Here is a 27,686-nt window from a genome sequence, read left to right on the forward strand (position 1 = left end):
TGAGATTCCTGCACTGGTTGCCAAAAGTAGCTGCATTGACATCCTATACCTGGATCCTGAGGGATCCAACCCTGCTGTTGACCAAAGGCTGCTGCTCCCAGGAGGCAGAAGAGGCTTTGCTTTGAGAGCAGGAGTGTGTTGGATCCCCTGGGCAGGGACTGATCCCTGGCATGTCCTTCATGTTTTCCTGGATGCCTCAGCATGGCTGGTGGGCTCTGAGCTGAGAAACACCCACCTGAGCAGTTTTGGTGGGCTCTGATCCTTGTCCCCTGTGCCAGGGGGGCAGAGTCTGTCTCCCTGTCGCTCGTCAGCACTGTGTTGAACAAGCTGATTTAGAAAGTGCCACCTGATACCCCTCAAAAATAGTTACCAGTGGCAATGTGATCCCTGCACTCTGTAAGCAGAGGGCTGTGGAGTCGTGCTCCTGCCACTCTGACACCAGTAGGGGACAAACTCAGTTATTCCCAAGTTTCCCTGTGAACAAGCCAGTGGGAGTCACGGCAAAATCTGACTAGAGCTGTCCCACTGCCTGGAGGGAGCCTCTGTGCCGCCAGAGAGAAACTTGGGAGAAAATATTAAGTAAATTAGTACTGAAACTTGGCTTCCCTGAGCAGGAGCCAGGGTGGTTTAGCTGGGAGAAGAGGAAGCTCTGGGATACCCAAGAGCAGATTATCAAGGAGGTGCATAGCAGGAGGATTGACAGCGATTGTCAGCTGAGATAACAGGAGGTTCTGCCTTGGAATAAAGAGGGATAAAGTTTTCTCTCTGCAGACGGTCGAGCAGTGGGAGATATTGCCCAGAGAGGTGGGGGAGCCTCCATCCTTGGGAGCTTTTAAGACACAGCTAGGCAAAGCCCTGCACAGGCTGCTCTGACATTGGTGCTAACCCTGCTTAGAGCAGGAGGTGGGATTAGATGCTCTCCTGGGGATCTCCTCCAGCCCAAATAATTCTTCGACTCGGGAACCTGATCTCCTTCTGAGTGCAAGTTTGAGCGTGGTTAAGTAAAAGGTTATGGTGGAGCCCCCTGAGAATGGGGAGGGAGGAAGGTGGTTTCGATTGAGTGCTCTTAATACCCCATCTGTCATCTCTGTGGTTAACGTGTCGTGGGGATGGTTGCTATGTGAGACTCTGCAGTGGAAGATTGTAGGTCTTGAGAGGAATTGCTGACTTGTAGCTGATATATTTTAAGGATTGTTTAAAAAAAAAAAAAAAAAGGCAAAAAGCTGGAGAGAGATGCCAGTGTGAAGGAACAGTGAAATTGTCACTGTGCTGGGTGCTCTTTGGGTCTGTCAGGGTGGGAAGGAAGCTCTGGAAAGGGGCAGAAAGGGACACTGCTGCTTGGGCAGGGAGAAGGGAGGTACTTGGAACTGCTGGTTTTGTGCATGGTCTTGTTTCCCTGCCACTACAGGAACAGCGGCCCTGGAGCCTGGAGTTGGGAACTGGGAACTAGAGCCTCTGCAGCTGAGGGGATGATGTGTATTTTGGAGGGTGTGCTGGAGGCTCCCCTGCCCCTGCTCTGGGTGGGGGGTTCCCGGGGAATGTCCATGTCCTGAGCAGGGGGCCTGGCAGGTCTGGCTTGGGTCATGGGAAGTGTTTCCAGGTTCCTCAGTTGAGATGAGCAGAGTTCCCATGCCCTGGGTTGGTGGGGAAGCTTTGGTTTTGGTTTAGCTGAGCTAAACCCCACCATTGTGGTGCAGTGGATTTGCATTTCCTTATCTTTGGCTTTGTCTTTCTAATGGTTTCTAATCTTGGCTTTGTTACTTGGATGGATTAAATTACATTTAATGCATGTTCAATTATCTCCAAGTCTGGTTTTGTGACAGAAGTGTTCTGGGCAGTTTTACAAACTGAGGACACCCCACTCCTGCAGGACTGGCTGACAGGCAGTGGGAAAAAGCTGGAGGATTTATTGGTCTTGTGCAGAAACACCGGCACCTCTCTGGGCTGTAGCTGAGGCACTGCCTCATGTTTGAGTCCACGGGCTGAAGCTCCTCCAAGTGTTAAATGCTGTGGCGTGGGTGACCAGAGTGCTGTTTTTCTCCTAAAATCTAGCAGGAGTGAGCTGTCACTTTCTTCATAACCCCATTAAGATGTTTGGTTACAACATGGAAAACGAGGCTCAAACCCTCCTCAGCCTCAGGGCAGGACTATCCCCCACCTCTTAAGAGGGTGACCACAAAGTACACCCAGACCTCGATTCTTTCCTCTGCCACTGCCTCAGGCCCAGCTCTGTGATGTCCCCGTCCCCACCCCAGGTGCCACTCCTGAATATTGTCCTTTTAGTCCCACATTCGTGTCTCTTCCAACAGGTCTCCTAATGCCACCTCAAAGATTATACTGGAGCCTATTCCTGTCTCAATTTCCCTGTTCCTGCGATTTACTTCTCACAGGTATCTTCATTAACCCACCCTTTTCACCTAAAATCTGTTTGCTTTTATCTGTCCAGCCTTGTTGCTGCTCTGGACATCACTTTGTGGTGTCACTATTTCTGCCCAGTGTCCCCCACCGTGTTCCTAACATTACAATGGGTTTTTCCTCTTTCTGACCATCTCTGTTGGTGCCTAAATCCAAAATCTCCTGCTGTAGCCTTGCACCTCGTGCCAGGATCTTGCTGGCCCTGCCCAGCTGCCCTGTTACTCTGACACGATGATTTTTGATGTCCCTGTTGGCACTTGGTTTGTCCAGGTGCCACCCATGTGTCGTGCAGAGACCTCTCCATTGCTGCCTGGTAGATTGAATCCAGGGAGAGAGAAACCACACTGAGTTCACCTGAGGGGACATTTGTTGCCTTCTTTTCACACAGGGCTCCTGCTCAGGCAGCGTGGCGTGGTCCATCCTTCACCCTCCAGCAGCTCTGGTGGAGTGGGTGGCCATATTTTTTCAGTCTTGTGCCAGTATTAGAATTGCAAACTGAGCAGAACATTTTAAAAAGTGATCAGAATTCTTTCTGCTAAGTGTTTTTATCACCAAATTCTGTTTTGTCCAAGCTGGAGCTGTGTGGGCTGTGTAGGCTCCAGGGGAGGACTGCTGGGTCTTGGGTCTCTCAGATTAACTCTGAGGCAAAGAGAAATGCTCTACCATTGTTTTGGAGCCAGAAAAATGGAAATTACACTTCCCAGCCTCTTGTTTCTTCAAACATCACATATTGCTGCAGTTATTAGCTTTGCTGCTTCCTCCTTGAATTCCTTTAGGAATGCTAGGAGATGCCATCTGATTGTTCCTGGACCTCTTCTGGGGATGACTTGATTTAGGATAGATCCCCCTGTCCTGCACAGGGCTCTGTGTGTGATTCACTCTGTGTCTTGCCCATGACCGTGGAGTTTCTTGGCGCGGCTCTGGGCATCTGGAATGGGATTCCTGCAGCAAACCCTCGGGTCCCACTCCGGGGTAACGATCTGCAAAGGAACCAGTTAAAACAAATGCCTGTTTCAGTTGGGATCCAGAGAGGCTTGCAAACATGCCAGACCTCCGTAATGGATCTCTGGAGGGAGAACAGTACCTGGAGGAGCTCCAAGTCCCACCTTCTTCATGCACATCACTAAAGAATAGCTCCCTCCTGTGCTCGCTGAGCCTTTCTGTGCCGGGGACAGCACTGGGTCACAGCCAGCTGCTTCTCTGTGGAGGCACGGACTGGCTTTTCAGGCATGGTATCTGCGAGTTTATTGGGGAAAAGTGCCCTCTTTTGCATTTCTTGGTGAGTTTTTCAACAAGTAGATTTTTTTTTTCCACTCTCCCAATGATTGTAACAGGATTTTATTCTCCTGCAGCCAGCTGTTAGCAATTAGCAACTTGATCCAGTCGGGCTTGGGAACAGAGTTTAACACTTTCTTGCCTCTCAGAGGATGTTGCTAATCCTGTTTTTGCTGGTTTCAGGCTTGTGCTGTAGTTTTGGCACTTGGTGTGTATGTGTGGGCAGGGTGGGAAGATAGGCGTGAGTACAGCAAAGGACTCTAATGCAGCTGAAAGAAAAGTATTGAGCCATTTACACAGCAAAAGTCCTTAGTAAAATGATTTCCAAGCAGTTTGTACAAAGGGTTGTATTTAGGAGTAATTCCAGTGTGTCCTAGCTTTGGGAAGTGTGTAGTTTGGGAGTCCAGTCTACTCCTGGCTGAGATTAAGACTCAGCACCAATCAACACCAGTAGTTCTTCGAGCAGTGATTTCTGCAGTTGGAGCTCCTGAGTGGGGCTGAACCTCCTTCAAAATGTTTCACCCTCCAAAGGGGTGAAAACCACTCTTGGTGACCGTGCTTAGAACAGCAGCTGCTGTGGAGCACTAAAAGATGAGAAATGGCCTTGTTTGCTCCCTCAGTGCATCACCTCTTCCAGGACTCACTGACAGGCACTTTGTGGTGGTCCAGGACTGGGAACCAAATGTGATGGGAAAAACAAATCCAGCAGAACCTGAACCAGCTGCTGAAGTCCCTGTGCAGGGCTGAGCTGCTGGGAACAGTTCACCACTGCCACATAGAAAGGTGAGAATTCATGTTACCAAACTGGGAGTGACAGGACTAGTCCAGACCAGCCTTTTCCTCTGTCAACAGCAGAGACACATCCAGAGAGGATTCATCCTGCTTGTCTTGGATACTGTTTAGGCAAAGGCCAAATTTGAAGTTAAAGCCTTGATGTTGATGACAGGTCCCTTTCTCAGGTCCTGTGGCAGGACTGTCTCCCCTAGTGCTGAACTCCGCAGTTCCCTTTGCAGGTCTGGCTTTGGGAGCTCCCAGGACACCTTGACAAATCACCTGCATAAATGAACACCCACCAAGTCTGTCTTCAAACTCTGCCCCAAAACTGTCTTTACAAAGTCTGCCTCCACTTGAGTACACGATGTCTCTTCTCTGTGGGAGTTGCAGCCTGCCCTGGGATGGTGGGAATCGCTGTGTTTTCATCAGCGATCACCTCCTTCCATTCCAGGGGGAGAGGATGACCTTGGATGCACAAACAGCTGGAGAGTGCTTGGTCAAAACCTCTTCTGTGGTCGCCAGACCCTCCTGCTGAGACCTGGGCTTGTGCTTTGCTTTTGCAGGCTCACCACAGGGGATGCCACGGGATCACAGCTCCTTCCCAGCTCTGGCCAGGGTGCTCATGTGGGAATCAGGAGGTGGCTGAAGCAGGAGGGACCTGGTGATTTTAAGGTGTTCTTTGGTTGCCTGGCTGGGTACAGCACGGCACAGCCACAGCCATTATTAGCTCCCCCTCCTGCCTGCATGTTTGGCTTCCTTCCCAAGAAGGCCCTTAGTTGTTTTTCAGGCTCAGAGCCATCTTTTCTGTTGGAATCCAGCAGGGACAATGGCCAGTAGCATATCCTTAGGAAAGAGAATAAAAACAGGGCAAGCTCCAGTGATTCTAACCCCGATTTAGCTTCTGGGCGTCCAGCAATCTGCGGCTGGGGGATTTCCCGAGCCAAAGGTTTTACCTTTGGATTTAAGAAGCTGTGGTGTATCTGTCTATTGTGAATGTATCCAGTTCCTTGGGTATCCACGGCAACTCAGGGCTGTGACTTGTACAGTTTAATTATGTTGGGTGGGAAAAGAGAGCCTTTTGTTACCAATCTCTGAGCTAATGGCATCTGATGCTCCTGCATGCATGCCTGCACTGGCACAGTGATGGGCCCTTTTATAGCCTCTCCTCCTTTGCTAACAAATCCCAACAATCAACGTTGCCTTTTTACTACCACTCCGAGGATTCTTGAGCAAACACCCTCTGGTCCTGGCAACTTTACATTTATTGATTTGTTCTGTTTTCTTTTCTCCTGGCATTCCATTATGAGACAGAGCCTCTGCAAAGTTATCCTCCAGGGTGGGAGCCTCCCGAGGCTCTTTGTAGTGAATGTGGACACAAAGAATTCGCCTAGCTGCTGATGTGACCTCCTGTTCCTTAAGGTGTTATCCTGGCTTTCCGATGAAATCGCCAGTGTTTAAGCCCTTTTCATTTTCCAAACAGGAAATGAAGTGTGCTCGCCCGTGTGAGTGCATATGCACTTTTGGCAGCAGTGGGGATGTGCAGGGAGAGGTTATTTTCACCCTGTTTTGGACCTTTATCTTAAGGTTGTGTGGCAACTTCCAAGGTGCCCGCTTTGCTACTTGGTGGCAAGGTAGAGGTGGATAAAGCCTGCTTGTGGAGCCAGGTTCATTTGTAGCTGCAGTTTCACTACTTGTTAATTTAGTAAGGAAAGTGAAGAATTGATATGGGAGAGATTCCTTTGAGGGAGATTACGTTGCACTGGACTTGTTTAAGAGCAGTTAAGGGGGTCCATTCATCTGCCCAGGAGCCATGGCAGCCGAGGGCCTGGGAGATGGGTTGCATTGGTAGCTTTAGGGCTGATGTAAACAGTCAAGTGATCATTGGTTCTTCACGAAATTTCTGATCTGGTGATGAGCAGAGCAGGGCTGAGGTCAAAGACACTCTTGAAGGCAGGGAAGATTGCCCAGCCTGTCACGAGGCAATGACACACAGCAACTCTACAGCACAGAGAAGTCCTCTCTCTGGAGGACTCATCCTCTCTCTTTGCTTTGTCTTTCAGAGATGTAGATGGCAGCTGCTGCCTTTGAAGGACTCGCACCCGTCTGACCCTGCGCAGCATCTCCGGTTGCTACCATGATCTTCTGCATGTTGCTGCTGGCCTCCCTGCCCGAGCCCTCTGGCACCGAAGTCAACCCTGGTAGGGAGCTGCCAGGCTGGGAGAGGACTCATCTCCCACCTTTTGTGTGCTCCTTCTCAGCCTGTCTTTGCTTCTCACGGGGACTGAGTGTAAAGGCTGCATGTGGAGATAATCACTAATGTAGTTCCCCAATGTCCTCTGGACTGAGATGTTCCCAGACAGTTGTGCTGGATTGGGACACTCTCCTGGCAGTCCCAGGAAGCCCCAGGCACATGGACATCCTCCTTTCTCTGCCCACCCAGGCCTGTCTTGAGCTCTGAATACCCCTGCACTGCTCTGACTTGTGTGGCCTGCAGAACAAACCTGGCTCCAGACTGGCTCAGAGGTTCCATGCTCGCTGTGGAAAACAAATTACCAGTTAGCAAAGCATCAGCCACAGCTCTCCAGCCAGCAAGGGGCATTCTGGAGAGAGAAGTGTGGAAGGGAAGATACAAAACCTTACCTTGCACAGAGCTAGGGTGGAGATAGGGATATGAGCCTGAGTCCCTGTGGAGGGCAGGACCTCTTATGCTGCAGCATTTGGCAAGATGCAGTCATGATGACGATGGATAAGATAATGGTCTGCAATGTGTTGCAAAAATTCCTCTAATGAGGTGTTTTGAGCTGGAGACAGTCTGTGAAATAAATAAATTTAATCCTTTTCCAGCTTGGCTGAAGGTGTGGTGAGGCGCAGCAGTGCTGCCCTGAGGGCTTGTGCTGGCTCTGCCGGGGCTGGCTCTGTTTGTTTGGAGCCCTTTGTGGCTGGCTCTGACCCTGCTCTGGCCTGTGGATATTTGCAGAGGTTTGAGGTTGTGCTGCAACCAGCCAGAAGTGCAGTGAGGGCTGTGGGGGGACCTCAGCAGCATTCCTGGGCTCCCTGTTACACAGCATTCCCTGCACTGTGCACCCCACCACACACCCAGTGTGGAACTGGGGCTGCCGTCTGGTTCTGGTGGTTAAACCTCATGGAGAAAGGGTGATGGCAGCTGGAGGGTCAGTCCCACGCAGATTCCTTCTGATGGTGATTGGTACAGGAGTCAGTGCACCCAGAGGTGCAGGAATACCTCTTCCATGCCAGCTCCAGGGAGGTGGGTGGGCTCTGAGCACAGATCTGTGGTCCCACCCTCCTGCAGGAATCTCTTCCACCAAGAAATAACCACTCACACATCTCAGCTCTGCCTGTGACATCCTCAGGCAGCTCTGCTTCCTCAGCTGCCCCAGCTGCTCTGATGCCTCTGCCTGGAGCTGTGCCCTGCTCTTCCCAGACAGATTCCAGCACCATGGCCCAGCTGGTGCTCCTTGGCTGTGATGCCACAGGCTCCATGGGTTATCCTGACCTCCAGATCTACTCCAGGAGCAGCCTGAAGTATATCCTGCATGTCCTTATAAACCACAGGGGCTGCTGTGTGGGTGATTTCAGACCTGTGTAGCAGGGTCCTGGTGAGTCTTCTTGTCTTGCAGCAGTTGTTTGACCTCACTGACAGATGGGCTGGGCCACCTCTCTGAGCCCCAGTGTCTCCTGAGTGCACAGTGAGTCCTGGTGGCACCTAAACAGAACCCAAGGATGGTTTTGCTCAAGATATGTGCATTTGGTGAGAGCCTCATGCTGCTTGTTTTGGTGAGAGCTGTGCCCACCCACAGAGTGCATCCTTCAGTGCCAAGGATGCTCTGGGTTCTGCTGCCAGCCCTGGGCTTGTGAACAAATGGGTTTTGTTCAGGATTGCAGGAAGACTCAGTCCCCCAGAGTCCTTCCCAGCCAGCTCTCTATCTGGCATTGCTGGACAGTGTGTATCTGACCTTTAAATAAGGTGTGACCAGACAGGACTCCCGCTGCAGGAGCACAAAAAGCACTTTCTGCTTTCAAATGGTGACCCCACCCTTTTGGAAAATCTCCATGTGTTTACCCACAGTTCAGCAAGAGTTGTACTGGTCTGTGGTGGGACAGGTGAGAGTGACCACACGGGCATGACAGGCTTTTCATTAAACTTGCCTGGTGATTTTAAAAGAAATGAGTGCTGATCTTTGTTTGCCTGTGTTCCCATTTGCAGCAATCTGTCGTTACCCCCTGGGGATGCACGAGGGGACCATCCGGGATGAGGACATCACTGCTTCCAGCCAGTGGTACGACTCCACAGGGCCCCAGTATGCACGGTGGGTTCACCTCTGACAACAAATTTAGTCCTTTTCCCCTCTAGATACCCAATGTGTGGTTGAGGAAGAAGATCCCCCACCCTTAAAACCTCATGTGCTGCTTCTGTATTCAATCTGGTTAGAGCACAGTGAGAGGCCAGGAGGCAATGGCAATGGTCACAGCTGTGATACAGGAAATTCTGCTTAAATATTAAGGACAAAAAATCCTTCTCCGTGACAATGTAGTGGTGGGACAGGGACCCAGAGAGGTGGTGGTGTCTCAGTGTTTGGGGACCTGGCTGTACCAGGCCTTGAGCAACACAGGGTGGCCTTGGAGCTGGCCCTGCTGTGAGCAGGGGATTGGGCTGGAGACTCTGAGGTTGCCTCTGACTTCCATCTTTCAGTCACTCTGTGAATAAATCTCCAAAGGATTTGTGACTTACAGGTCAGCCAGGGACAGTGCCCCTGGGATTCTTGTGGAGTGCTTTAAACTAAGTCATAGGAAATCCTTTGCAAGTATGAACATTTCAACAGCATCGTATTGAGGAAATGGGCTGTGCTCACTCTGACTCAAAAACCTTGGAAAGGCAGAGTTAAGGAATTGTTAAGCAAGCAGCTAAATGATTTTCTTCACTGTCAAGGAGGCCTACAGTCCTTAACATAAGCTTTGCTTCTTTTTTTTTTTTTGTCATTTTATTTCTCTCAAAGCTACTAACTGATGATTCACAAAAGAGTTGCAAATGTGAATTTCCTTAGAATTGTTTGTAGTGGTGATATCAAACAGCTTTGGTGAAAGTCAGGTAAGAATTTCAGGTTAACTATGATACTGATATTTTTATGATGAATTCAGGCAGTCCAAAATCATAAAATTCTCCTAGTACTCAATTATTATTTTTTCTTAATATATGGTAGAGCAATGATGCTCAGTGTGCTGTGTTTTAATGGTGTTTGAACAGGCCTGTGGGTCTGAATGCTGGGAGATTTGTCCTCTGAGCATGGCTTATGTCCAGTGCTACAAACACTCTGGGCATCACTTACCGTCTGTTACCATCCTCTCTTTGCTGGGGCAGCTGGATGTCCACAGGGTGAAGGCATGAAGCTGACCTTGTTTGGTCAGAGTTGTCCCATGCAGATGTCTGTCCCTGTCACTTCAGTCACCCTTCCTGCCTTTTTTAGAGCTTCTTTTACTTGCTATTCTAGTGTTAGAAAGTCTTGCACAGACAGCTGACCAGCCAGAGATTAAAATCTCCTCTGGGCTGAGCCTTGACCTTCCATGTCTCCTCCCGGGTACCACCTTCCCTGGTGCACTCACTGATCCCATCAGCTGGAGGTGGGGTTAGCTGTCTGAAAACCAAGGGCACTTCAAGGGCTTGCTGTTGGCTAAGAAATCCCTATTGCTAAAAAACCCACACATTTTTCTGGTGTCCAGATACATTTTTTACAACTACAGCTCTCACAGTATTCAGCTTAGGAGCAGACACTTCCCACCACTCTCCTGGCAGTGTCCTGCACCAGCAGCTCTGATGACTGCAGGAAATGTGAAATATGTGTTTAAATGACCCACAATAATTTTGTGGCAGAGCTTTTCTTGCTAAAATTTATTTTTAAGGTTGCTCATTTTTGAGCTTTGTAGAGCTGCAGGAGGTGCTCAAGCAGAAGTTCAGGCCTTACCAAGTGGGGTTCAGGAGCAGTGAGGATGCACTTGAGTAGCAAGGTGCTACAGAGCAACAAGCAGTTCCCTACTGGGCAGCAGGATTGTTTCTGATCAAGGTGGAAGTTCATGTCTGGGAAAAAAAATTACTTGGAGTAGTTAATGAAAGAGATCTGGAACTGAGGAGCTGTTCTGTATATGGCAAAAGTGCCTGTAGGACTTGAGTCTCAGCTGACCATCATCCCAAAGGGCAGAGGTATTTGGTAGCCACTGCTGATTTGGTTGCTTCCTCCCAATCCTCGAAGTTCCAGGTGTTTCCTCAATTAATCACTGGAAATCGGATTCTTTTTAATACCTGTGGTTTTCCCCTCAGGTTACAGAGGGAAGAGGGGGATGGAGCCTGGTGCCCAGCTGGTTTGCTGGAGCCTGAAGATGTGCAGTTCCTGCAGATTGACCTGCACAAGCTGTTCTTCATCACCCTGGTGGGCACCCAGGGCCGGCACGCCCGCGCCACGGGCAAGGAGTTTGCCCGCGCCTACCGCATCGACTACAGCCGGAACGGGGAGCGCTGGATCTCCTGGAGGGACCGCCAGGGCAGGAAGGTGAGCGTGAGGGGAGCTGAGCCTGCTTGGAAAGCTGCACTGTGCAAGGCACATCCTCCACATCCTGCTTAATGCACTGTACTTCATCCCGGCTCCGCTGGAGCAGCGTGTTCTGCCTCAGTTCTGTGCTTGCTGGGCATCATCCAGCAGCGCTGTGTCATTCCTGACGTGGGGAGCACTGGTATCAGCAGTGGCCAGGACTGGAAACTGCTGCTGGGTTTGTCTCACACACAGCTGATTTGGGTTTTCTGGCCCTGAGTAGTGGCGTGCTCAGGAGCAGCAACCCCACGGTGTGGAGATGCCACACAAGGTGCATCGTCTCATTGCTCCTCTCAGCAGATGGGCAGGATTCCCAGCTCTTCCACTTGGAGCTGCTGCAAAGGTGGTTTTTTTTCTGAGGGGATGTCTGAAACTTTCTTCCTTTGCCCATGTCCCCTGACCTGATCCCCCAAATCAGGAAAACTGTGGCTCTTCACTACCTGTCTGTGCATGTCCCAAACACCATGTGGGCATCCCTCTCTTAGACACCTGTTTCTAAACAAGCTTAGAAGCTGCCAAACAGATGCCTGCTGATTTAAAATAGGAGGGGGTGGCAGGGAACTAAGGAGTTTCTGGGTATCTGATAGCAGTGTTTGGTGTATGGATGTTGAGGAGGAAGGAGTTTACAGAGTAGGAAATGTGCTGAGCCCACACACTCAGAGGCTTTCCCCCTCACCACAGTTGTCTCATGCTGTCTGCAGACCTGAGCACAGAGCTTGGGGCTGGCTGGGCTCTGGTCATGTTCATAAGCCTTTGTGAAACTTCCCCTGGGAATGAATCCCCTGCAGCTCATCTGGCCTGGTCACCCTGCCTCGGGCTGGCTTGTGGAGTCTGAAGACCTGAGTCAGACTTGAGAGGTCCTGGGTGTGGTGATGTTTTCTTGCACTGGGGGTGCTTTGAAGTCCCAGCAGGGTCTGCACTGCGGTATTTGGTAACAGCTCTTGGCTTGTTAATGAATTATTTGCTCCCTCAGACCTTTGATCAGCTGTTTGGCTGCTACCATTTTTTTTTTGGTGGCACACATTTTGGTGTGTGCTACAAAAGCTGTGTTTGTGGGATGGGAGAGGAAGTCAAAATAAACAGTGGAGTGTTCCCAGGACAATGGTGGCACTGAGGGGAAGGGGAGAGTGAAGGTCCCTGCCCTATCACTGCACTGTAGCAGGATGGGGTGGCTGTGGTGATGCTGAACACCTCAGTCCAAGATACCTCCTGTGCAGCACCAAATACTGCAGCACCTCTGGAATTGTGTTGGCTTGTAAAGGGCATCAGGACCCTCTGCCTGCTAACTGGTGATGAGGGCAAGCTCTGTTACCTGTTGCTGGAATGCACGTGGCTCACCTGAAGGAAGGGGTTGCATCCAGTAACTGGAGCTCTCTGCAACATCCACTCACACCTTCACCCCCACCTGCCTCTCTCCTCTCCTCTCCCTCAGTGCTGCCTGGGGGGGTCTGCAGCAGGCAGGAGGTGAAATGGCAGCACCCCTCACACCCCACCAGCCACAGAAGGAGCAGGGGAGCTGCAGCAGCTCCTTCCCTGCAGTTTCCACACGGGGAAGCTCCCAGGTTTCAAACAAGGGGGTACCACAGTGCAGCCCAACAGCACAACAGGAAGGAGTTGCCGCTAAGGCTCTCTCTCCTCCAGGTGATCGACGGCAACACCGACACGTACGACGTGGTGTTGAAGGACCTGCGGCCTCCCATCATCGCGCGCTTCGTGCGCCTCATCCCCGTCACCAAGGCGCCCATGACTGTCTGCATGAGGGTGGAGCTCTATGGCTGCGTCTGGCACGGTGAGTGCCCATTCCCACGCCTGGCACTGCACTGCCTGGGGCTCCCCTGCACCCCCACGTGTGCAGAGGGAATCCCCGGCCCGCGGAACTGCTGCTGTTGGTCTGTGTCATAAATTAAAGTGCCGTACGGACAGAGGTGGTGAGAGGCTGCTGCTGCTGTGTTTCTGAGGTGTATGGCCTTCTTTTTTAGATGGTTTGGCATCCTACAGCATCCCTGAAGGAGGGACAATAGCAGCTCCTGGCTTCCCCATTGTTTATCTGAATGACTCGACCTACGATGGCTACCAGGAACGAAGGTGGGAGAAGTTGTCCCGTTCTCTCTCTGTCGCTGTGCAAATTCTCTTCTTTCCTTCTCACCCTGTCACTGGTACCTTGTATCCCAAACACTTCCTCGTGCTTGTAGGATGTTGCAAGGTGCTGGGTACCAATGTATTTATATATTATCTGATGTTTTCACATGGGGCTGATACAGTAGAGCCTGGATATTAAAAAAAAAAAAAAAAAAGGGTTTTTATGTAGAGAAATGAGTAGGTATTGCATGTAGCTGTCCAGCACTAACTTAGGAACCTGCTGGAGAGTGTCAGGGAGCTGCAGATGTAGGTGCAAAACCCAACCTGCTAAGCCAGGACTCTTTGGAACTACTTAACATCTAGTTTACATGCCTGATTGGCTTGGAAGTAGGAATCTGCCTCTTCCAGCTGTTAATCCTGGTTTGGAGTTCAAAGGCACCTGTTCCTGTGCTGCAGTGACAGGAGGGCTCACCTGGGATGGACTTGCAGAGCCAAGGACTTGCAGAGGGGGTCAGGATTGTGCCACATTGGCATCTTCTACTCTGGAACAGTGCTGGAAAACTGCATAATGGGCTCTGCACCCTCAGACAGGAGTGGAATGAGGCAGAGTCCTGGCAAAGAGTCCAGTCAGCCTGGCAAAGAGTCCAATCAGCCTGGGAAAGAGCCAGTAACTCTCTCCTCTTGCACAAGGAGCAGTGCCAGAAGTGATCCTGGTTAGAGCTGGCTGTGGTCTCACTCCCCCCTTCCCTGCTTTTCTGTGCTTGCCTGCAGGACTTTCCCCACTGCTTCCCCCAGCACAGGATGAACAGAGCTCCTCCCATGCAGCTGCATGGTGGGATGCTGCACTTCCAGCTCTGTTGGGAGAACACACAGACTCATTTTCCATAGAGTCTGGTTTTGTTCTCCAGAGGCTCTGGCTGTAGCTCAGCTTTGCTCTTAGTCCTTGACACCAGTGCAAAAACTTATCTTTTCCCAAGCTGGGAACAATGTTAAAATCCCAGCCCAAACAGCATCAAGGTGGTGCTGCATAAGAACAGGGAGTGAGTTCTTGCCCAGGATGGGTTAAGAGTGGGAAAACGGATGTTTTCCTGGTACTGGTTGGAAGACCCATGTGGTTTCCCACTGGAGCTCTGGCTGACTGTTGGTTCTCCCTGGCCAGGCACCTGTATGGAGGGCTGGGCCAGCTCACAGACGGAGTGCTGGGGCTGGATGACTTCACCCAGAGCCACCAGTACCGCGTGTGGCCGGGCTATGACTACGTTGGCTGGAAGAACGAGAGCTTCAGCAAAGGCGCTGTGGAAATGGAGTTCCAGTTTGACCGCCCACGGAACTTCACCTCCATGAAGGTAACTCAGCCTGGACCCTCTCCAGGGGGACAAGCCTTGGGTCTAGGGGCTTCCAGGTTGCCCCTTTGGGTCATTGAATGGCTTGGAAGGGACCTTAAAGCTCATCTCGTTCCACCCTCTTCCACAGGCAGGGACACCTTCCACTAGACCAGGTTGCTCCAAGCCCCGTCCAACCTGGCCTTGAATCCTCTTCCAAAAGCATGAGGATACAGAAAGTGCCTGACAGCAGAATTTGAGCAGGAGATACCCCAAGTTTTCCAGTGTAGAAAGGTGAAGCAGGTGAGCACTTGCTTCTTCAGAGCTCAGACTCTCCTTCCAGTATTTGGCTTGAAGGAATAAAAAGCAGACACCTGAAGCAGTGTTTAGGTAGCTGAGATGGATTTAGGATGTAGGATTTACTGACCCTGGAGATAAAGGAATGTGGCTGCGCTTCCATTTTGATTTCTCTGGATGCCTCAGCCTGTGCTTGTGCTGTGGGAAATTGTTTAAACACACAGGAAAAACAAGAGCTGAACTTTGGGTCTGTAGTAAACAGCAGGATCTTTTAAAAAGGATTGGTGGCTTTTCTTGTAGAGATTTCAAATGAAGGAGAACCCACCACATCCTTAAGTAAATTGTTTTGGTGGTTACTTACTCTGGTTTTATTTTGTCTATTTTTAACTTGCAACTGTTGGCTCTTTGCCTGCTTTTGCTGGCAAAAATAAGAGTCCTGCCTTCTCAGAAATCTTCTGCTTCTCAACCTTGATTAAACCACTCTCTTAATCTTTGCTTCAGTAAACTAAGTTGGCAGGACTTCTCAATGCCTTCCTGGTGAGACCAAGGGTCGTTTTTGGAGCTGTCTCCCAGTCCTTTCTTTCTTTGCTGATTACTCTTTTGGAGGTACAGAATCTGGACCTGGATGCAGGCTTTCTATCAAATTGCACAAAAGAATGGTACCAATTTCCTGCTTTTGGATGATTCCTCTTTGTTTGTGAATCTTGTGATGATATTAATCCTCCAAGCCAAAAGAGAGGGAGCCAGTGGTCATTAAAGCTTTGGGATCATGCTAAAAGCCAGTTCCAAGTTATTAGTGTCCAGGATAAAAGTCCAGTGTGGAAAGCATCACTTATATTTTGTCCCTGAGTTCACTACCCTGACATGAGTCAGTCCTTGAGATTATTTTAGGAAATTCCCTCCCTCCTGTTTAGTTTATTTTATTGCTGTTGATTCTTCTGTCTCCCTGAGGTCATTGAAAAAGAGTAGCAAAAAATTTTGATTTAGGAATTCATTCCTGTCAGAAAATCAGAGAAGAATTTGTGCCTTAAAATTTGTAGCATTTACTAGTTGACAATGTTTAATCAAATTAATATAATACATGAGCCCACACTGGGACACTGGGGACAGATGCCTTCCAAAAATCTGTCTTGTAAACACAAGCATCCTGATAAACCAAACACATCAGATCATAAAAACAGCTACTTCATCCAGCACTTAATTAAAAAGCTGTTCTGATTAGCATAAATCAATCTTCATTATTTATTGAATGTTGCCTCTTTCAGCTTTGCATTTCTTTTGTGCAGGCCAGGTGGTCTGTGGATAATTTTTGCATCCTCTTACCTGTTAGCTTTATCCCAGTCCTCTGGGCTTCCCCAGTATCTGAGGAAGTATTAAAAATAAATGTTAGTAACATCACAACTGCCTTGCATAGGCTTGCATGCTGTAAAGTTGGACTTTAGTAGGAGATGTTTGCAATAGAAAATGTCTCTGTATCAGTCCAGGATGGAAACACATCCAACTCCTGCCCAAATATGGCACAAATTGTATATTCCAGGCGTCAGGCTTTCCTGCCTGCTTATGAATGACTGTTTCTCCTTATTGAATAATGTTTTCTACGCTTCATCTGGTCCTAATTATATGCAAATACCCTCCTTTTGTCTTTTTGCTGCTCATCAGGCCTGTTGTCCTCATTACTGCTTCACTGCTTTTCACTGCAGGACCTTGCAGAGGCCAAGCAATTAATAGGGTTCAAGGCTGTAGGTGGTTTAGAAACTGTTGTTGTCACCATGGCAAATCCTCCACAGCCATTAGGAAATGATTCCTGGAGTCGCTGGGGAGGGCTGGACCACTGTGGCTGTGAGAATGGAGCAGCCTGAGGGATACTGAAGACTTTGAGTCACCTTGTTTCTTCTGGTTCAGATCAGTGGCCACAGTGCTGAGATTGTGGTCCTGAGCTTCAGGTCTGCGTGGCAGAACTCTGTGGTGGGTGTTGAAAAGGAGCTGGGTAAGGTTTGCATTGATGACTGACAGTGGAACAGCATAAAGGAAGCTTCCAAAGCTTGTCCCTTTTCCCAAAGCCTGCTTCTTGAAGGCCTGGGGGAGTGCCTGTTTGGTGGTGATGGAGATGTCACTTTGATGCTGCAGCCCAGGAGCAAGGAGAGAGAAAGTTGCTCCCAGCTCTTGGAAGGTAAAACACACCCCAGCTAGGGAGGTGTGGAGTCAGCCTGGGAGGTGCTTGTGAACTGCTCAGTGTGAGCACGGGTTGTGGAGCTGCAACGGGGAGATGAGAGGGTGTCTCTGTTCAGTGAGGTGCTGTTGTGCCAGCACAGTGATTGCAGTTAAACTCCAGTGTCTCCAGCTAAACCAGGGCTGCAATTGCAGCAGAGACAACCTGATGCTGAGCCACCAGGAGAGCTTGATGGATGCAGGCTTATTGTGAGGGTTTTCCCCTCAGAAAACTCATAAAAAAACCTCATATAAAACTCAGATCCTTGATTGTATTCAAGGTGCAGCCACAGCAGGGTGTGTGTCACAGGGGAGTATCTTTTTGAGTTTGTACTGGTTTGTGGTTTTTGGAAGCCATTAGCTTAGACTGCAGGTGCCAAAAGTTTCTAAATGCTAAAGAAATTTAGAAGACAAACCTCATCTAATGGCAGAGATCGATTGTGACATCTCACAGCTCGAGCTGGTACCTCAAAAGAGGGACCACAAAGAAATCCCTGGGATCTCTCATGCCAAGAGGGACAGAAGAAGAATCCAAGAGCAGTATTAGGGTCTGGATTCTCCTTGCTCTTCATTGCTTCGCTGTTTCATTGCCAAGTGGCTGCTGTGTCATTGTTTCCACTCTGGCCTCTGAGATGGGTTTCTGTGGGGGTTTTGGTGGGTTCAGTAGTTCATTTTTTTAACATGGTTGTTACAGCTCACAGACCACAATCTGTGGGCGGTCCACTCCAGTTATTGATCTTTAATATTTAAGCTGCAGCTTTGTTTATTCTAACTATTATTAATGGTCAGATTGTTACCTACAAGTTTCACTACAATCCATGTTTCCTATTATCAATGATCAGATTATTAGTTCCAGGGTTTACTCTAATCCATATTTGACTTGCAGTACAGAACCATGTAGTTCAGATAAAGTTCAACTTGTGGCCTAACAATTCCAGCTATTCATGTCAAGCAATTCGAATAATATCACATTTTTAACACTAAGAGTTTAGGCGTGGTTTTTCTTTCCCTTCTTAGGTTAAATGTTCAAAGAGAATTGGTCTGCAAGGCTTTAGATTAGTACAGGGTTTGCTTGATTGATTTTTATATGGGCCTTTTGAAGAGCCTGCCAGAGTTTGACCATGAATGTAGCTCTTGCAGGTAAAGTTCAGAGCTGTTCCAGAGCAGCTTTTTGCACAGGTGTTCCCATTGCATGCTGGAACAAGTCACTCATTCTGCATTCTTACAGGGAGATACTGGGCATGGAGAATTTTCATGAACGGAACATCCTTGGGGCTTGATTTAGTCCATTGTCCTCTTCCCAGGTGCACTGTAACAACATGTTTTCCAAGGGGGTGAAGATTTTCCAGAGGGTGGAGTGTCTGTTCAAACCCCGCCTGATCGCAGACTGGGAGCCCGAGCCTGTGGGGGTGGCGACGGTTTTGGATGACAAAAACCCCAGTGCCAGGTTTGTGACCGTGCCCCTGCAGCAGCGCGTGGGCAAGGCCATCCTGTGCCGCTTCTACTTCGCCGACACCTGGATGATGATGAGCGAGATCTCCTTCCAGTCAGGTGAGTGCTCCTGCAGTCAGGCAGGCCTGGAGAAGCACAGGGAGCAGAAGAGCTGGCGTGGGAGTGCAGGAGATGTGGGGTTCACAGGAGTTGTAGCACTGTGGGCTGCACAATGGGAAGGAGGGGGTTGTGCAGGCACTGGAAGGGCGATGCAGGGGCTGAAAGGTTGGGTGGATGTTTTCCAGGCTGACACTGATGCACATGTGCAGAAGCACAACCTGGGCAACCAAAAATTGGGCTGCAGAGCAGTTGTTCTTTTTGAAACAGATCACAGAATCACAAAATATCCTGAGCTGGAGGGACCCACCAGGATCATCCAGTCCAACTCCAGCCCTACACAGACCCCCCAACAGCCCCACCCTGGGCATCCCCGGCAGCGCTGTCCAAACGCTCCTGGAGCTCTGGCAGCCTCGGGGCCGTGCCCATTCCCTGGGGAGCCTGGGCAGTGCCCAGCACCCTCTGGGGGAAGAACCTTTCCCTGCTCTCATCCTGAGCCTGCCCTGGCCCAGCTCCAGCCGCTCCCTGGGTGCTGTCACTGGTCACCAGATTGAAGATATCAATATCTGCCTCCACTTCCCCAGCTGCCTGCTGGCTATGAGGTTGATTTTTGCTTCTCTTTACCAAGTATTTTGTTATGAATAATTCAAGTATATCTAGAGATGAGGAGATCAAGTTTAGCAGATTATTAAAAAATAGAGGCTGACTTTTTTTTTTTTTTTTTTACCTCAAGTCTTAACTATGATGTAGAAGTCAATGCCATGAGGTGCTTTAAAAGGCTCTGAAAGGAAAAGGACAAGAGTCTTGGAGAAAACCAAGGACTGGCAGGAAAAGATCTGGCTCCAAGGTCTCTAATCAGCTGTAGTGAGAGGACATTCCTGAGAGAGGAATGCCCTCAGTGCTGCTTGTTGCTTACCTTGGAGACAGCAGCCCCTCTGCTGGGTTCCTGACCTGCTGCCTGGACCCCAGCACCCTCCTGCTGGGGTTGGGATTGCAGGGACTGCTGACAGGAGCAGGAAGGTTTTGGTGGGCTGACACATTCCCTTTCCTTTCCCAGACATGGAGAGTGTGAATCCCAATTTCGTTACGGCAGCCACAAGCACCATGGATCTCCTGGAAACGGAGTACAACGTTACTGAAGGCACCTGGGGTAAGGGCTTCTGCCACTTGGCCGTGTCAAGGGTTCAAGTGTTGGGGAGTTTCACAGGAACATCCCAGTTAACGTGGTCTTTCTGTCCGTTTCTGGAGATCTGGGGATGGTTTGGGTGGTGCCTTATGCACAGGGCAGCATCTGACAGTCCCCTGAGCCTCAGTTGGTCCTCCTGCCCTCAGCTGGCCAGAGCTGCCTCTGAACGTGAGGCTTAGATGGAACCAGTGAAACTCTGAGCACTGTCTGCTCTAGGATGGATCCACTGCAGGAATCTGTTCTGCTCAGAGCTGTGTTTGGTTGCAGAAGTTCTCTGCACAATTCTTAGCTCTTTGAGCCTCCAAAATGAGAATTTCTGGTAAGAGCAAAATGTGAACACAGCTGATGTTAATGCTCAGGGAGCTGCCCAAGGTCTTTTCTGTACCAGACTGTAGGAAGTTGGCCAGCACAGAAAACTTCTGGTGCTTTAACCCCAGATTCTCCTTCTCTGTGATTGCAGGAACCACATCTTCTGTAACCAGCACCTGGATAGGGGAGAAGGCAGATGACTCCAACACCTCCATCCTCGTGGGCTGCCTTGTGGCTATTATTCTGCTGCTCCTGATGATTATAATCATCATTCTTTGGAAGCAATATGTTCAGAAAAGGTTGGAAAAGGTAATACAATGGGGCTATTTTGCAGACACAAATTCAGAACTAATCATTAACCCTAATGAGCTCAGAACTGTATGAAAAGCACAGGGTTTCTCCAGCTCCATGGAGTAGCTAAAGCTGCTCCCACAGCAGGGAAGGATGCCAGCCCTGTCCAAGATGTTACTGGAAGTTGCTGTGGTTGCAGCCAAGGCATTACTTAACAACTGAGTGTTGCCTCAGTGTTTTGGGTTTTTTTCCCCTCTCTCTGCAGGCCCCACGCCGAATCCTGGAGGAGGATGCCACCGTTCGCCTCTCCTTCTACAGCTACACCATTGCCAACAACCAGACCCAGATCCACCAGTCAAATCCCACCTATGAACGTGCTTTCCCACTGGATTTGGAATATCACCAGCCAGCTACACTGCTCCAAAAGCTTCCAGAGCTCTCCCAAAGTGCAGAGGATTCAGGTAACATCATCAGTCTCCAGAACTGCATGTTTCTTCTTTTGTTATTTCTGTCAGATTGTAACATGTGCCACTTGTTTAAGTTGCCACCTTTGACTCCTGTGCAATGCAATAACCCAGGGACCTCAGGCAGTATTGTGGAGCTCTGACACTTTTCGGCATGGAACTGTGACAGCTGGAGCAGCAGCCCCACTAGAGGGTGGTGGCCTTTTATTTTTTTGTTTGAAGACTGTTTATGTATTACCCAGGTCATCTTTTAGCAGCTGGTTTGGGCAGTCAAAGCAATCACACATCGTTTGTGGAGCTGCTGCCTGCAGCACTCTTGGGAGAAGACCTTTAGCACCTTTTTCTGCACCCAGGGCTCTTTGAAATTTCTGTAGAAAAACCAGAAGGAACTAGAGCAGGGAATTGTCCGTGGTGTCCTGGCTTCCAGCCCCTGGGGAGCTTTTGGACCCACACAGAAGGGAATGTTTCCAACAGTGTTTTGTACTCGGTGAGGGCAGTGCTGATCAATGAATGGAAGGGCAGTGCTGCATTCCTCACACTGACAAGTTGCTAAGATCCAGCATTATTCTGCACAGGGAGACTGATTGGATTGAGCCAGGGCAAGAATTTGAAGCAGAACAAATGTTCTGTGTAGTACTGACCATACAGGGAGTTAATTCCAAAGCATTATCCCATATTTATGTGAATAACTGTAAGAGGGAGAGGAGTTTGCTACCGGAGGACATGGCAAATAGAAGCCTCGATCAGTTCTTGTAGCAGGAGGGAATCCAGAGCAAGTTTGACATTGTGAAAAACATCCCTGCATCAGGTAATGGGAACTGATTGTACTTAGGATGAATCAGAAACAGAAAATCACTTCAGACTCGCCTCCCTGTCTGGACAAGAACTGTAGCTCTCATGACTGGCTAGAACAGGCTGTGTTGAGCAGGAATTTGCTAGCAGCTCACAGGTATTCCGTGGCTTGTTCTGGTTGAAGCCCTGATTAAAACAGAGCAGTGTCTCCCGTGTGGGTGTCCCTCAGTGGGAGGTAGCAGGCGGCCGAATTCCCAGAGCTGTGGGACTGGGAGGAGTGGAAACTGGGACACACTGGTTCTGAGGGATGAGCGTGTGACTCACCTGTCTTTGGCTCCCCTTAGTGTGCAGTGGGGACTATGCTGAGCCTGACCTGACCAAGTCCACCCCTCACCAAGGCTTCCAGAACAACGTCCCTCACTACGCCGAGACGGACATCGTGCACCTGCAGGGGGTGACCGGCAACAACATGTACGCAGTGCCGGCCCTCACCGTGGACTCCCTCACCAAGAAGGACATCTCTGTGGGGGAATTCCCCCGGCAGCAGCTGAGGCTCAAGGAGAAGCTGGGGGAAGGACAGTTTGGAGAGGTACAGCCATTCTCTGCTGCTTTTCCTCCAGCAGAAAGGAGGTGCCTGGCAAAGATTAATCTCCTGAGCTGCTGTGCAGTGGGACTGAGGGGTCTGCATTCCAGTGTTTTAGTTAAAATGTGTGTTTGCTCTTGGGGAAAGCTGATGTCCCTCAGGCTAAGCCACTGAGCCCCTGTCAGCTCTGAGGCTCTGCTTGGTACCACAGGAGTCTTTATCAATAGATGAACTTGGCAAACTTTTTCTGTTTGCTATCTGTATCTCTGTTAATTCCCACCTAGGGGTGGGAATCCAGGCTTTCATGTCTTCCATGGACATCTCAAATGTGATGGCTGTCACCCACCTTTAGGCATGTGGGTTTGAAAACTCTCCAAAGTCCAGCTAACACCGATCCTTGCTGTAAAAACAGCTTTCTCAGCCATAGATGGAGCTTCTGGGGGTGCTCTGTGCACTGATCCAAACAAAGACATTTCCCAAGCACTGTGGCACCCTCATTTTCTGGCACTGCTGCTTGCTCAAGCCCCAGTTCGTCAGCAGCCTCAGGCAGAATGATGCACACATCTGTCATCTGCCAAACTTTCCCTTTGCTCCTTGAGCTCCTTTCAAGCTGTCAGTGTTTTCACCTCGCCTTTTCTTCTCTCCCTGCTTCATTTTCATACCATCTGTAGCTCCATCCTGAGCAGGTCTTTCCCTCTCCTGCTCTCACTTTTCCACTGTCTTTTTTCTTCCCAGCTTTTGTTCACTCACAGCCTTAAAGTCTGTCTCTTTATTACATTTTGGCAAGCACAGCCCTTTACTGGCTGCTTCCTGCTCTGTGATGTGCTCATCTTTGTGGTTCCTCCATTCTGACACCCCAGCCCCTTCCCTGTCCCCTCACCTCTTCCTGGCTCACTCTGTGTGCTGGGAAGGTGCTGACATCCTCAGCCTCCTCACCTGGCTGTCAGTGCAGCCCTTTCTGCTGTTGCCTGGATCCTGCTCTGTGCTCCAAAAGTGACACAGAGAGAGTTATTTTCTCATTGTTTTGCTTCTGGTTTCTCTTTTCCTCTCATGCCTGTCCTTCTAGTAACTGCAATAACTCTACCTTTGTGTTGATGGGAGATTTGCTCTCCCATCCTCATTTTCCTTGAGGATGGATTCAGAGCCTGTTCCTTTCCATGCATCACAAACTCTTTGGCAAATGTGCTGCACCACATTTTCCTGCCTCTCCTTCTCACCTCCTCAGTCCTTACCAAACTGGCCATCACGTGCTCTGCTCCACTGCTCTGGCTCTGTGTGCTCCTAGAAACAGGGCTCATTGCTTCTTTCAGCTCTCCACTCTTCCTTTCAGTCTTTTTTCCTCCTTTCTCCCAGCCACCCCTCCCTGGTGACACATCACCTCGGAATTACCTGTGCTTAGTCCTGTGGCTCTTCCCTGTCTGAGGTCTCGTGGCTGCACTTTCCCCACAGCAGCTTCATTCTCTGTGGAACTGCAGCAGCATCTTTGTACCTTTGTTCCTGTTCTGCAGCTTTGTCCCATTTTTCTCTGCTCTCTCATTTTTTCTCCTCACCATGCTTGTGACAAAAGCTCTTGCTGCTCCCTTCATACAAAATTCATTGTGCTCCCATTACACTCCCCTCACTGCTTCAAGTCTTTCACTGACACATCCAGTCTGCTCCCCTTTTCCAGTCCTTTCTCCCATCCACACCCTCAGGTCTGTCTGCTTTCCCCACCCTGTTCTCCATTTGGATGCATATTCTGGTAACTTCTTAAGCAAGTGTCTTGTCACCCCTTCTTGTACAACCCTGGCAGCAATTTTATATCTTTAATCATTAATTTATTGGAAGACATTTGGAATTGTGTGTAGTCATTAGAGTATTTGTCTATTTATCTCTGGGTATATGCACAGGTGAGGTGTTCATATCAGGGACACACATGCACATGCTTTTCTCCTCTTTTTTCCTCTGGAATTAGAGGATTTTGGATAACTGGCTGTAGTTCCTGGATGCTCCTCAGTGAAGTCTGAGCAATGCCTCAAGCCAGGCCATGGTTTGATGGTTCTGGACTTGTGTGAGGTGCTGTAGTGTTGGGGGCACATCTGGCTTTGATCCCTGTGCTCCTGTGTCATGGGCTACATCCTGGACACATTTTACCAGGATCTAGGGCCAGCCCTTGGGTCATTTCTCATCACATCTGTGTCACCTTCGCTGATCATTCACTTGTTCATTCTGCCAGCAGTGACGGAGCAGTGACCTGGCTGGGATGTTGTTTTCCTCTGGTTTTCTGCCCGTGTGTGCTCTTACAGCTGCCTCTGCCTTCTGCCCTGCAGGTGCACCTCTGTGAAGCCGATGGCCTGCTGGAATTCCTGGGAGTCTCATCCTCAGAATTCACTCACCAGCCAGTACTTGTGGCAGTGAAAATGCTGAGATCAGATGTCAACAAAACAGCCAGGTAAGTGCACCTGCAATGCCAACCAGCTGGGGAGGAAAACAAATGCTCCCCAAGCACAGGTTAACCCTGGGGACTGCTGTGGGAGTGTCGTGTGTCTGTGGTGGATGTTCCATGTGTTCATGGAAGGAGCAGAACACAGCAGGGAGTGGGGGTAGGGGAAGCTGGAATGTCAGACTGGAATGCTGCATTAATCCTGTTTGCTGGGAAAGGTCAGCGTTGAACACGAGCTCAGAACCAGTTTCACACTTGTGTGTGCAAAGTGTGAATTGCTCTGAGCTGGGAACACACCACTTGTGCTGTCCTCAGGAATGGTTTAGGATTCAAAGGTGTTTTCTGGTTTACAAGGAATGATTTCCTGAAGGAGATCAAGATCATGTCCCGGCTGAAGAACCCGAACATCATCCGGCTGCTGGGCGTGTGTGTGCGGGACGACCCCCTGTGCATGATAACAGAGTACATGGAGAACGGAGACCTCAACCAGTTCCTGTCCCAGAGGGAGATCTACAGCAAATTTGCTATTTCAAACAATATCCCCTGTGTCACGTAAGAGAAGCTGCCTGTCTTTTTGGGATAAATCAGTTTTATCTGCTGTGCCTTCCCAGCAGGGACCTTCCTGCAGCCTGGCCACTGCCATGGCACATGGACACCAGTCCTGCTTGCTGTTGTTCCTGAGGCCTCTGTGTTCCCCTGAAGTGTCCCTGACAGAGCTGTTCTGGTCACAGAGACCATCCTAGATGTATTTATTGAGGTGACCATCTGTTTATGTTAGTGGGCTTGCATCAAATATTTCATTAATACGAAAAGCAGTTGCATTACAGCAAGAATTTTGGGATGAAAATCAATAATGTCTCTTAGGCTTTTAAGTAGGTTCATATGTTCCCTGGTGTCCAAAAAATATTGCATGAGAGGAGCTGAGTGTGGAGCTTCAGTAAGGAGAAGATTTCATCAGCCAACAGAAGGAGAATATTTGGCAGAGAAAACCACTTTTTGTCAGCAGTGGCACTCGTCTCCCTCCTCAACGGGAGGATTAAATCTGACATAAAAGCATCTCTGCTATTGCAGAAATGCTGTCCTCAGAGGAGAGTGATGTAGGACTAATACATTCTGCTTGATAAAGAGCCCTGCACTGACCAGAAGCTGCAGCACTGCTGAGCCTTTGGTGTGTTCCTCCCCAAAGGGTTGCACAGATTTGTGGTTCAGGCACAAGGCAGGCAGGCAGAGCCAGCTCTGGTGTGCTGGACAGGAGGTGGCTGGCTCTTACCATGGCCAGACAGCACCAGCCTTGCTGCCAGGACCTGTCAGGAGTGTTAGCCTGGGATAGTGGAAGGTGTCCCTGCCCACAGCAGGGGTGGAATGAAATGATCTTTAAAGTCCCTTCCAACTCAAACCTTCCATGATTCTGTGATTAGTCCCCTTTTCTTCGTGTTCTGGTGACAAAGACCTTTTTTTTTGACCTTTACTAGAGAAATACAAACTGGGAGCAGTTTATCAGATGTGTCCTGATGAGCACTTGGTCGTGTGAAGCATTTGAGCAGCAGCAGTGGGAAACAGGCTGAGCAGCACAGAGCAATAGTGTGGGAAGAATGCTGAGAGTCCAATGGTCCAAACCCTGTCTGTGTATCCTGCAGCTTTATTAATCCCATCTTCATTTCGCTAATGGAGGAATTAAAATTAAATTAGATGGGAAATGCATCTGTTTCTATTTTCAGTAATGTTTAGCATATTTAAAACCAAGTAAACTCTCTTTCATGTGAAGTGACACACTTATGTTAATATAAGCATTCAATAGTGGTGTTGTTTGAAATACCAGGCTAAGTGGTTTTTAAGATATGAGATTCTGAGCTTCATTTTTCATGTCTCTCTGCAAAAAAATTTGGTGCTTTGATGCATGAACTCTTTGAAAATCTCGAAATTAATGTTTGATATTGAAAAAAAAAATAAATCTAAAGGATGTCAGATTGTAAAGGCCTGAATTTCAGGGACAGCCTGTCTGCTCCTGCTTACTCAGCTTGGGAGCTTGGCCGTTCATGTCCTGGAATGAGAGTTTAGTTCCACTGTTATGGCAGGAAATAAACCAACAGGTCACTAACCCATCACATACAATAAAGTCCTGAGTGTGGGGGAACTCCACTGATTTTTCTTTGTTTTATTTTCCTTTACTGCAGCCACTCCAACCTGCTGTACATGGCCACCCAGATCGCCTCGGGGATGAAGTACTTGGCATCTCTGAACTTTGTGCACAGGGATCTGGCAACTCGCAACTGCCTGGTGGGGAACAACTACACCATCAAGATTGCAGACTTTGGCATGAGCAGGAACCTTTACAGTGGGGATTACTACAGGATCCAGGGGAGAGCTGTGCTGCCCATTCGTTGGATGGCCTGGGAAAGCATCCTCCTGGTAGGCACTGCACAAAGCCTCTCCTCCTTTCTGCCTCTGATTTTCACTGTGCCCCTGAAGCAGTGACACATCTGTGTGCCAGCCCTTGCACCACCAGTATCTGTGCTGCACCTGGCCCTGGGTGAGAAATCCACGGGGTTGTGTTGGACATCACTCATATCCTTGGAAATACAGCATGTCATGGAATGGTTTGGGTTGGAAGGGACCTTAAAGCCCATCCAGTGCCACCCCTGCCATGGGCAGGGACACCTCCCACTGTCCCAGGCTGCTCCAAGCCCCAATGTCCAGCCTGGCCTTGGGCACTGCCAGGGATCCAGGGGCAGCCACAGCTGCTCTGGGGCCTGGTTTCTGTTCTGTGCCTGACATTCCTGCTGGAATTGTAAGGAGGTTGCCTCTCTGTGCTTATTTCCCCAGTTGGGAAGCTGAGAGGGGCAGGGACAAAACTTCATGAGTTTTTCGAGTGCCAGCTTGTGGGGTTTTTTCATGTTTAAGGGTCCTGCTTTTTCCCCTCAGATTGTTCCACAGCGCAAACACCTCCACTCTGGAGGATATTTAGCCAAGTATTTCTTTCTCATAGTAGTTGGTGAGTTACTTTCTTGCAACATGCTCTCCACGCACCCAGGAAAAATTGCAGTTACCTCTGCTATAAAGGCTGCCAGGCCCATGCTTTCCTAAAGACCACCCTCTTCCTGGTTACAGCTGCATCTAAACCA

The 27,686-nt window shown here is 49.4% G+C and overlaps 1 protein-coding gene across 5 annotated transcripts in view; it reads left to right on the forward strand.

Annotated features, from left to right (window-relative positions):
- Positions 1-27,686, forward strand: part of LOC121676140 (discoidin domain-containing receptor 2-like) — a 50,432-nt gene that overhangs the window by 19,144 nt on the left and 3,602 nt on the right. For 4 of the 5 annotated variants that reach the window (XM_042052240.1, XM_042052241.1, XM_042052237.1 and 1 more), the window contains 14 exons: positions 6,525-6,662; positions 8,690-8,792; positions 10,796-11,024; positions 12,705-12,852; positions 13,043-13,148; positions 14,302-14,488; positions 18,274-18,520; positions 19,575-19,667; positions 20,164-20,321; positions 20,569-20,764; positions 21,904-22,148; positions 24,452-24,573; positions 24,919-25,116; positions 26,739-26,973. In XM_042052240.1, the coding sequence (XP_041908174.1) occupies positions 6,599-6,662; positions 8,690-8,792; positions 10,796-11,024; positions 12,705-12,852; positions 13,043-13,148; positions 14,302-14,488; positions 18,274-18,520; positions 19,575-19,667; positions 20,164-20,321; positions 20,569-20,764; positions 21,904-22,148; positions 24,452-24,573; positions 24,919-25,116; positions 26,739-26,973 (2,331 nt within the window). In that variant the 5' untranslated portion in view covers positions 6,525-6,598. Of the gene's footprint in view, positions 1-3,599; positions 3,695-6,524; positions 6,663-8,689; positions 8,793-10,795; positions 11,025-12,704; positions 12,853-13,042; positions 13,149-14,301; positions 14,489-18,273; positions 18,521-19,574; positions 19,668-20,163; positions 20,322-20,568; positions 20,765-21,903; positions 22,149-24,451; positions 24,574-24,918; positions 25,117-26,738; positions 26,974-27,686 lie in introns of those variants that run through there. The other variant, XM_042052238.1, reaches the window with a different exon arrangement.

Source organism: Corvus kubaryi, unplaced genomic scaffold, assembly GCF_017639235.1.
Source record: "Corvus kubaryi isolate FWS band 111438036 unplaced genomic scaffold, C.kubaryi_AGA036_p1.0 78, whole genome shotgun sequence".
NCBI classification, from domain to species: Eukaryota; Metazoa; Chordata; class Aves; order Passeriformes; family Corvidae; genus Corvus; species Corvus kubaryi.